General features: G+C 46.4%; 2 protein-coding genes across 5 annotated transcripts; one reads left to right on the top strand and one right to left on the bottom strand.

Moving 5' to 3' along the window:
* Positions 1-208: 208 nt before the first annotated feature.
* axdnd1 (axonemal dynein light chain domain containing 1) lies at positions 209-6811 on the top strand. Of its 3 annotated transcripts, none has more exons than XM_057038696.1 (25): positions 209-392; positions 846-982; positions 1055-1158; positions 1290-1383; positions 1540-1625; positions 1746-1802; positions 1908-2016; positions 2096-2217; positions 2340-2480; positions 2565-2669; positions 2846-2966; positions 3063-3164; positions 3322-3488; positions 3623-3692; positions 3770-4004; positions 4108-4324; positions 4431-4524; positions 4692-4882; positions 4958-5042; positions 5306-5458; positions 5543-5617; positions 5894-5995; positions 6091-6182; positions 6324-6454; positions 6535-6811. In XM_057038696.1, the coding sequence occupies exons 1-25, from the start codon at positions 323-325 to the stop codon at positions 6669-6671; spliced, it is 2997 nt and encodes a 998-aa protein (XP_056894676.1). In that variant the 5' UTR covers positions 209-322; the 3' UTR covers positions 6672-6811. The 3 variants fall into 3 exon arrangements, 2 of the variants coding, with proteins under 2 accessions (XP_056894676.1, XP_056894675.1); XM_057038695.1 differs by having other exon boundaries at positions 843-982; XR_008951427.1 differs by lacking the exon at positions 6535-6811 and having other exon boundaries at positions 843-982; positions 6091-6236; positions 6324-6458.
* On the bottom strand, positions 6812-9691 carry nphs2 (NPHS2 stomatin family member, podocin). Of its 2 annotated transcripts, XM_057038685.1 has the most exons (9): positions 9201-9691; positions 8848-8885; positions 8458-8754; positions 8272-8375; positions 8078-8150; positions 7925-8007; positions 7592-7851; positions 7242-7305; positions 6812-7096 (listed from the first exon to the last, which is right to left on the bottom strand). In XM_057038685.1, exons 3-9 carry the CDS (start codon positions 8738-8740, stop codon positions 6890-6892), a joined length of 1074 nt encoding a protein of 357 aa, XP_056894665.1. In that variant the 5' UTR covers positions 8741-8754; positions 8848-8885; positions 9201-9691; the 3' UTR covers positions 6812-6889. The 2 variants fall into 2 exon arrangements, with proteins under 2 accessions (XP_056894665.1, XP_056894664.1); XM_057038684.1 differs by having other exon boundaries at positions 8848-9691.
* Positions 9692-9699: the final 8 nt, after the last annotated feature.

The following is a 9699-nucleotide window of genomic DNA, read 5'->3' as shown; positions in this document are numbered from 1 at the left end:
ATAAATAATTTATTTTTAATTACTTCGAAGTGTACCTGCCAATCTACACGGGTCATGCAGTTTTAAATAAGCTCATCTAAATAGCAGAGAGATTTTTTATTTTAATTTTTTTACATTCTATTTGTGTACGAAAGTAAAACCTAAAGTCAGAATAAACGTCGGTGTGGACGCGAGCGCGAGACGCTGCCATGGCAACGCGACCAGGAAGTGGAAGCCCCGGATAAAGCGGAGGGCTGCTCCTCTTTAATAACCTCTTATCCCAGTCTGTTCGGACCAGTACAGTTAAACATCTTATTCCCAGCACCATATGTGAGGCAGCGGGATGTCCAGGTCGGTCAGAGCCAGTTCAGCACCAGGTTCTTCGAGGTCAGATCGAGTTCTGGGCCGCAGAGGTGATGCTCGAAGATATTTAATGATTCCATCTTTACCTGTGTAACCCACAGATCAGGCAGCCAGGAAATATGCAGCATTTGGCCCACTTGGTGGGAGATTATGGGATGCTTTAAAATCTAAATTTAAACTTTTCTTCGGAATATAAAATATAGATTTTCCCACCTTCAAATCATCAAACCCGAACTTTACGATTAAAGAACATAATTATAAATTCACCTCAGAATATGAGCTCATTTGTTGATTCCTACAGAGTAGCAGAAAATATATTTCAAACTTTGTCGACAGATTGAAAAACACCTAAAATGTCTCATTATCTTTTATGATTTTATATAGATAAACATATCTACCCCCTATATCCCCCAGGATGCATAATATGTATTTCTGAGTGTGCAATTAATGTAATTAAAACTCCAGACATCCTGTTTTAATCAGATTTATTAATCCTCCAGCAGCAGAACTGATTTCTCCAGAACCAGCAATGAGCAGAGACACGCAGCTTCCTCCTGTGATCAACCAGACTGTCCCAGATGAACTTCTGCTCAGTCTATCCTCAGTCAGTGGGCCCGGCGCACATCAGCGCCATTGCAAGGTACGGTTCATTTTAGGACTATCGATTTGGTGCCAAGTGGGTCCAGTCTTCTGAAGGAGCCTTTTCCCTCAGGGATGTGGACTCAGGAGACCCGATGCAGTCTGGCATCACTCGCTGGGACGCAAGAAATACAAGTTCTTTCTGGAGCAGCCGACGTCCCTGACTGGAGCCGGCAGGTCAACCGAAGCAGCAGTAGTTTAATTCCTGCGAAGCATTAATGCATGTTTTCTCTCAAACACATGGGTCGCAATCAAAATGGCCGTAATTAAATAACCAAAGGGTGTCGATGTCTGTTGATGACGTGCAGGGATATTTCATTCCTGTGTGACGCTGTGGTTTCCCATAAGAAGACGACCCCCCTCCCACCGCTGACGGACAGGAGTGGTGCCGGCAGCCGGGAGGTGAGTCCTCACGTGTGGACGCACAAAGTCAAGTGTTACTGTTGCAGTTTGAAATGTGTTGGGTGTTTTCGGATGTTCGTTTTTTTCAAAAGGCCTCACATCATTGAACAACCTCATCATCAGCATGAGGTCAAAATAACGAACGTTCTGCTTTAGAACTCTGGCGTCTCGGAAAGTCTGATTCCAGAAGAGTATCGGGTCGTTAAAAACAAAGGTCTACAGAGTCTGGAATTCTACGAGGAGTGAGTCTGCTCTGTTAGTCCCGAGGTTTTAGTCATGAACTGGTTTGATCTTTATATATTTGCAGGCTCAAATCGGGACTTTGCTGTTTTCTTAGCTGTGGTTTTGCTTCTGTTTCTCAGTGCGTTCACTGTGCAGCTGCAGGATGAAGAGCAGAAGTTACACGTCTTCCCTTCCCTGTGAGCACAGACTGAATCCTTCGAAGAAATAAACCCTCGATTTAAACTGTGTTGTTGTTTGTTGGCACTGGTGGCGCCGTTACCCTGTGACACCCTGTCTGTTAGGAGGCCCAGCGGCAGACTGGAGGTGGTCCAGCTGATAAAGATGATGGACAACATGCTGCTGAAGGCTGGCGTGGAACAGCAGAGCGAGGAGCTGACTGAGCTCTCGCAGGTTAGGCAGACAGACGGACAATAACCTATTCTGTCGCTATAAGTCACACGTAAGGGCAGCACAATGAAATATCCTGCAGATGGAGAGTCTGCTGGAGCTGGTGCAGGCGGAACAGAACATCTACAGCATAGTTTTCCACGAGGTGATCAGACAGGTGACCGTCAACTGTGCTGAGAGAGGGCAGCTTCTCGCCAAACTCAGGTTAGCAGTCGGTGGTAAAAGCACTATCATGACCCCCAAGTTTAATTTCTAAAAACGTTTTAATACACTTGAGCAGTAACACCTGTTCCCAGAGAGCGTATTGTTTCCACTGATGTCTCCAGACAGCACTACCAGTCCCTGCTGGAGCGAATCCCCCGCTGTTTGAAGGCGCTGCACACTGAGGCCGTGGCTCAGAGAGTTCTCAACCGCCGGCTGGCCGAGGAGATCGGCCGCATTAGGACATCCTTCCAGCAGCTCAGCACGTATGTGGGTCGGCAGCCAGGATGCTGTCACCAAAACAAAGGAATTGTGTTATTTAACTTATGGTTTTATGGTCGTCCTCACAGAGCGCTGTCCAGAATCAGAGAGCACGACGACTTTGTTTCTCAGCAGACAGAGGAGGCCCATCAGCATCTGGCTGGAGCTCTGGAGCAGGCTCAGACCAATTCAGAGTCAGTTTGGACGGCTCCTTTCATTAAACACGATAAACGCGATTTATGCTGTAGAGACTAAATAAATTAGTCTTCGTTTGTTCTGCTATTGTCTAAAATTGAAATGTTCTCTCAGCAATAAGCAGACAGTGAGAGAGAATGCAACGTGACCCACGGTTTCCTCTCGGTTTTCTTAGCGTGGTCCAGGGTTACCACGAGCTGTATGAGCTGCACAGGACTCGCCTGGAGACCCAGCTCCTCCACATGATGAAGGACAGAGACTGCTGGATCCAGCTCAGCGTTTCCCTGGCAAAAAAAGTGCTAAGCAGCCTTTGAGATTCTGTTGACTTTCTGTGTCATTTTGGACGGCGGGTGTTTTTATGCCAAGAAATAACCTGAATGTTTGACTTTCAGATCATCTCTACAAAGAAGCTGAACACGATCAAACAGCTTCATATCAGTGAGCAGAGCTGGTTCGAGGCCGCGGAGCACTGCAGTCTTTACCTCGCTTCGATGGTAGCAGCAGCGTTGTTTATCTGTACTGCCCCACAGTTGCCGTTTAACATCTTAACTTTCATCATCTGTGCCTGTACAAAAACATGAAAACCGCCATGTCTCTGCCTGTCAGTGGTGGCACAGTAGGACTGGCAATGAAATGGCTGCCTGTCTGTAGGATTCACAGGACCTGAATGTCATCACGGAGCTTAATGACCAGTGGAAGGAGCAGCTAGTGGCGTTCATGTCCAAGCTGAAGAGCGCTGAGCACGTTCAGTGTGAGCAGCTGAGCATCATTCACCAAGGCATCATCCAGTGGCTCAACTTCTGCAAGACTCAGAAGAGGTAAATACCTGTTCCAGTGCTAAAGGAGGTGTTTTAATCAGAATTAGTATTCTTTGGAATGGTTTTGTGTAAGTTAGCATGTTTTTGCAGCCCAGTGTTGTGCTCTTGTGCTTTATTTTTCCATTTTTTTTTAGGTGTCCTGACCCAAAATGTGAGCCCACTTCACTGGAAAATATGAATGCAGATTTACAGCAGTGGGTAAATGTAAGCTAAGAGGAAAAGTTTGTTTTTAATCCAGTAGTTATGTTCAAAAGTCCTCTAATTGTCCTCTTTCTCTGCAGATGTTGGCGCTCCACTGTGAGTGCTACCAAGGTGAAACTCTGCTCGGCTACCAGGAGATGCTGGCTGAGCTCGACCGTGTCCAGAAGAGATGTTTGAGTCTGAGCCTTCAGCTCTTTAGGAGGCATCCGACTCCTGATGGTGAGCCGCCTGCAGGCCAGCAAGCTTTCTCAGAACTTGATGGTTTCCTGTCTGAGCTCCTTAAACAGCTGGACACCCGAGTCAGTGGAGAGAATGGTGAGACCACAGACATGGGCTTTACTAGAGTAGACAGGTGACCTTAGAAGTAGTAATAAAGGGTGAAAAGGTCTCTCAACAGAAATCTCTCATGTTGATTCAGGGATCTACAGGCAGATTACCTCACTTCTTGGGCAGATGGAATCCTGGGTTTCTAAGTTTGATGCCTCAATCAGTCGTCCTGAAACGATGTCTGTCTCTGACTGGCTGAACCTGGAGAAGGCCCTGCAGAGTTGGCAGAGCTCAGTAGAAAAGGTCCTCCAGAACTTCTCCTGCCTGCTCCCAGAGGAAACAGTAGATGTCAATAACCCTGACACATCGTAGGTGTTTCTCAATTTATAGAAATCTGCATAAGCTGAAGATTGAGGTGTTAAATGTAGATCGATTAAGAAGTTCTTACCCACCTCTCGTGTGTTTTGGGAACAGCACAGAGATAGAAAAGGTGTTCGCAAAAATGCAGGACTGCACGACCAGCCTGTTCAACCTCATTGATGGAGAGAACCAGAGACTCAGTGAGGAGGTGAGTCGGCTCACACAGTAAGGGAAGGTTTACAGATATTTTTGAACATGTGGGGTCATTTATGACACCACACACTGGAACTCAACGTCCATATTAGTCAAACAATTCAGTGTATGAACCAGTATGAATAACACACTGAAATGTGTCTGTCCTTCTCTAATGAGCAGGTCAGTTCTCTTCACATGACGCAGACTCAGTGGATGTTGAGTCTGTTACTGTTTGTGGTACCAGACCACAGTGAGGTCCAGCACCTAGAACATGGAGAACATTGTTTTGAAGATATCTCACCACACACGCTGGATGAGGAGGCCAAATATTTGATTAAAAAATTGGGGCATTTGTCAAGCTACCTCACCAGGTATAGATATATGTTGCAGTTTTGCTCACAGAGTGTAGACTTCCCTCTTAAACAAATATAAATTTCTGACTACAGTTCTTGTAAGCTCATTCTGGAGGAGGAGGCTCTGCAGCATCCACATGAAGCAGAAAAGGAGATGAATGAGCTCAGAAAGCTGCAGGTACTGCCTGATCTGATAAATTAGTAATTTCAAAGGTCGTAACTCATTTGGTACTTGGAATCTGTTCAGATTGAAAAATGATAAAATTAATTAATTTTATCATTTTTCTTTTAATAAAAAGTGAAAACGGGTCCCACAGACCCGAACACCACACAGGGGTTAAGCAATCTACAGCCGTTTCTCCTCATAAGGCCCAGCAGGGGGAGCCAAAGTACAATTACAGACTAGGACGAGTTCAGCTAATCGTCACGCTGTTTCTTCAGACAGATTGCAGTGAATGGGTGGAAACCTGTCTGATCCTGCTGGCAGGACTTCAACGGGGTCCTCCTGAAGGTCAGACGGATGCACCTGGCAATTGTGAGGATGCCTCCTGCAGCCACGGCCCAGCACTTCCAGTTGACAGCATTCAGGCTCTGGTCAGGGGTTCAGGACCAAGTACAAGACATTACCTAACCTAACCGTTTAATTTGAATAGACTTTTGCCTGTATATTTTTCACAGATAAATAAAGATGGCTTAAATGAGCCTGTAACAGACAACACAGTCAATGGTGATACAGAGGCAGGACTCACGGAGGTAAGCACTGTAACTCCTGATAAATGGTTTGGTACGACGCGCATTATAATGACGGTACGCCATGACAAACGCTTATTTTATCATCTGCACCCAAGGTTAGATTAAATGTTGGAATGTCAAAGTTAAAACACATCTCTTAATTGTTTTGAAGACATAAATGTAATTATTGTGTGGTTGCACGTATTCATTTATCCCAATCGTATCGTATTGTGTAAAGTTTATATCACGGCACTTCAGAGCACACCGAGCCAAGACAATGCTGATAATGTCGTGTAGGACGAGCTCAAAGACGGCGAGACCATCGTGGTGAAGATGATTGGCTGTGATGGGGACGTCACGCAGAGAAAACTGGGAGAGAACAGAGTGCACCTGAGCGGGGTCAGACAGAACCACACACCCTTCACGTGTCATTTCCATTGGCGTGAATCTGAATAGAAGTGAGCAATGATCCTGTCTCTCTGCACATCTGTCAGACCAAAGACTCAGTTGTTTCTCCGGTGACGGATGAAGCCCAGAAAGCTTTTGATGATCTGAGCACCGTGAGATTACTGCAGCAGGAACTTCTGTAAGTGAAGCAGAAACCGGAGGACGGCGATGCGGGCTGCTGTTGGGCGCAGATGTGTGTTTGTGTGGCTTTCTGGGGTTCAGACATGGATCTTTGTACGTGCAAATCAGGTTTTGTCAGATTTCCCTCTGTGTTTGTCAGCGATTCGGAGATGCGAGTGCAAAGTGCTGAGCGGCGCGCCCTGAAGGCTGAAGAGGCCCTGCAGTCGGCGCTGGTCAAGATTCAGGACCTGGAGAGACACCTGCAGGGTCGATCCAGTCTGATCTCTGAGGGTACTGAATTACAAACCCGGAACTGAGGCCCAGGTGCAGTGACAGAGGGGTAAATGCACGTGTTTTGTTTTATGTGGCAGAGAAAACAGAAACACCACAACCCTCTGCACCTGCTCCGACACCTTCAACTCCAACCAGGAAGCTCACAGCTGAAGCCAAAACAATGAGTGGCACCAAAAAGACAAAAAGGAACAAGTTCTCATGGTCACAAAAATAATATAAACTCACTGAATTCTATAAATTATGGATTTGCTGTGCTTATATTTTGCTTATAGATTAAATTAGTCGTTAGGTTTTAGTGGCTCTATGTGCTGTTTTTCCCCCTTCCAGAAAATAAAGACCTCACATTTAAAAAGATGCTTTTTTTATTCATCCTTTATTTCCACAACATCATTATTCTCTGCTGACGCGCTGAATGCTAAGGTTTCACATCCGTCACATCATCGGCGAGTCGGTCTCCACGCCTCCGTCCGTCATCTCTCCGTCAGCCTCCTCAGCGGGGGGAGGAGGGGGAGGCAGGGAAGAGACGTCGGGAGTCATGCTGAGGAGGTCTGGGTTGACTGGGAGGACCAGCGCAGGGTGGAGGAGGCGGAGAGAAGCCCTGAAGCCCTCCCAGACGTCTCTCTGCACCTCCGCTCCAGCCTGGAGGACAGAGGGACTCGTCTGTCAAACGTGTTCTTTACAAAACATCTGTAACATCTCTTTAAAAGTCCTTTCATCTATAGTTCATGTATAAAAACGGACCAGCAAAAGCAAGAATGTTAGAGAATTGCTGTTTAGAGCTGACCTGGTGTGGCTTTGTCTCAGCAGCTAAACTCTTCTGCAGCTCCTCAGGAAAACTGAACTCATCTCTGTCAGAAAATCAGGTCAGGAGGGCGAACAGCTATTACGGCACGTGCGCACGCACACACACACACACACACACACACACACACACACACACACACACACACACACTGAAGCAAACAAGCATTTTACAGAAATGATCCGTCCCTCTGAAGTTTACAAATCCGCCTTTCATCACCAAACCTGACAGTTTTCTTCAAAACAGAAGATTACATTTTATGTTGAAACTTAACTGAAACAGCCTTTTTGTTCTTGTTCCCAAAACACGGCAGGAATATAAGTGAAGCTTACATGTCTGCCCTTTCCACCTTGATGCCCCAGCGGCAGGCAGTGGCATCAGCCGCCGCCTGTATCTTCTGTCCCATCTTCCTCCTGTGCAGCAGGACGTGGCTGAACGTGTGCTGACCGAGCACGTCTCGGATCGCCGCCTGGACCACGGTCTGCAGCGCCGGGGTCAGCGTGGACACAGCCGAGCTGCACAAAACCGGATTCTCAATCTGGTAATAACACACCGCGCTCAGCTCCGGCCTCACCAGGTCCTTCGTCACCACCTGCACGAGTTCACCTTCAGTTGTTTTATACAGGACAGCTGGACTGATTTTGCCTGTCGGGTTGAATATTTACTGTATGGAGAGGAATCTTCAGCATCCTCAGACGGATGTCGACCTTGTGGCACACGTCAAGCAGAGGGAGGTAGAAGATGAGACCTGGGGGAAGCAGGAAATGAGATACATGGGGGGAGTGACCTGTGAGGGTCAGAGATTTGATTGCAACAACCTGGTCCTCTGGGTCGTCCACGCAGTAGGTGACCCATCCTGAAAATCACAGCTCGCTCGTGCTCCCTCACCACCTGTCAATCAAGATGACTGACATCATTCACTCGGTCCTACCAGAGCTGGAGGGTCAAATTAAGACATAAAAAGCTGCTTCAGCGGGTGAGTGTTTCTGCGTGAGCTAAGTTCACTTCGTACTTTGACACAGAACCAAATGGAAAGAGGGAAGAAGAGAAGAACCAGAGCCAAGACGAAGACCATGAGCAGCAACTCAAACACACCCAGGTTCCTGCGCTTCAGACCTGCAGAGACCCAAAACCACCTCTGTGAGAGTGAAAAGCTAAAGGTGAGGAAGGTAAAAATGGACAACACGCTGTCTCTTACCGTCCTGCTCAGCTGCCTCCAGCTGTCCAATGCTCCCGTCCTTCGTCTCCTCTCTCACGCTGTCTATGTCCACTACAGTGGTTTTCAGCTTCACTTCAGCATCCGGCTCCACAGCCACCTTTGCCTTCTCTGTCTTCTCCTTCCTTACTGATGTTGCCTCAGAGGTCCTGCCTGGCTTTGATTGACGGTGACCCCCAACATGCGCTAAGGCTCCCCTTTCCTTCCTGGGGGTCATTCTGGATCTGGATGTGCGACCTGAGCGGCCACTACTGGACTTTTCCATGCTGGCTGAAAGCTCTGTGGGAAAGAGCACTTGAGTAAAGGCTGCTGGGACCAAGTGAGTGGTTGGTTTTCTTTCTGACTGTAAGCAACTCTTCAGAATGAGTTAACCTGCAGGTGAATTCCGCTGTTGCTGCTGCTCCTTCAGTCTAAATTGGCGTTCACACAAAGCAAACACATTGTTAATTAGGTTGACTTTTAGGCTGGGGAGGTTCATGGTGGGAGGACCACTCGCTACCATCTTATTTGTCAAACTAATATAAATACAATGAACATGCCATCATTAGCTAATCCATGAAAGCAATACATGAGGATAAATTTTGAAATGTATATAAAGATAAGTTTAATGTACAATCTTTAAGTGAAATGCATGTTGTTTTCACACTTGGAGCTGCAGACTTTTGCACGAGAAAGTAAAACAGCAAAATTCAAGCTGCTACCTTGTGTTTTCACTGGCTTCTCACTGAAGAGCTGATGCAGTTTTTCCTGCTTTAACAGGATAAGATGGAATCCTCCTCCTTGCTGTGCTGTTAATCAAGTGAAAATTAAGTTGGAGGCTGACTCATTCTTCTGGGAATCTCCACCATGTCCGGCCTTGAAAAAGGATCTTCCATTAATGAACCGCAGAACAGCTGGGCAAGTTCATGATGGTTTGAGGAATGTAGCCCAAAATAAACAATCAAACCTATAATGAAATAAAACTACCATGAACTGTTTTTGTGGTAAAATAACATTTTAGAGTGAGACCCTGGAAAGACAACCTTGATTTTAAGTAAATTACATCATGATGGTTAAGTGCTCTCGTCTCTGTCTTTTTATATTGGCGTAAATAAATAGATATCTTTAAATATATATCTTTCTACCAAATATAGGATCATTTTATGTGCGTAACGCCTCCGACCATGCGTAGATCCTCCCTGTTGCAATACACGATCTGGACAGATGGTGTCGCTACTGAGGCAT

The sequence above is a fragment of the Takifugu flavidus genome, chromosome 7 (genome assembly GCF_003711565.1).
Source record: "Takifugu flavidus isolate HTHZ2018 chromosome 7, ASM371156v2, whole genome shotgun sequence".
Taxonomy (NCBI): Eukaryota; Metazoa; Chordata; class Actinopteri; order Tetraodontiformes; family Tetraodontidae; genus Takifugu; species Takifugu flavidus.
Note: the sequence above shows the minus strand (reverse complement) of the source record. Positions and strands in the feature narration are given on the sequence as shown.

Coding starts and splice junctions, on each gene's coding strand:
- axdnd1 (XM_057038695.1), top strand. CDS start 323: ATGTCCAGGTCGGTCAGAGCCAGTTCAGCACCAGGTTCTTCGAGGTCA. Junction 2,218..2,339: donor CAGCTTCTCGCCAAACTCAG/GTTAGCAGTCGG, acceptor TGATGTCTCCAG/ACAGCACTACCAGTCCCTGC. Junction 6,455..6,534: donor ATCCAGTCTGATCTCTGAGG/GTACTGAATTAC, acceptor TTTATGTGGCAG/AGAAAACAGAAACACCACAA.
- nphs2 (XM_057038684.1), bottom strand. CDS start 8,977: ATGGTAGCGAGTGGTCCTCCCACCATGAACCTCCCCAGCCTAAAAGTC. Junction 7,852..7,924: donor TGAAGATTCCTCTCCATACA/GTAAATATTCAA, acceptor GAACTCGTGCAG/GTGGTGACGAAGGACCTGGT. Junction 7,306..7,591: donor AAGGTGGAAAGGGCAGACAT/GTAAGCTTCACT, acceptor ATTTTCTGACAG/AGATGAGTTCAGTTTTCCTG.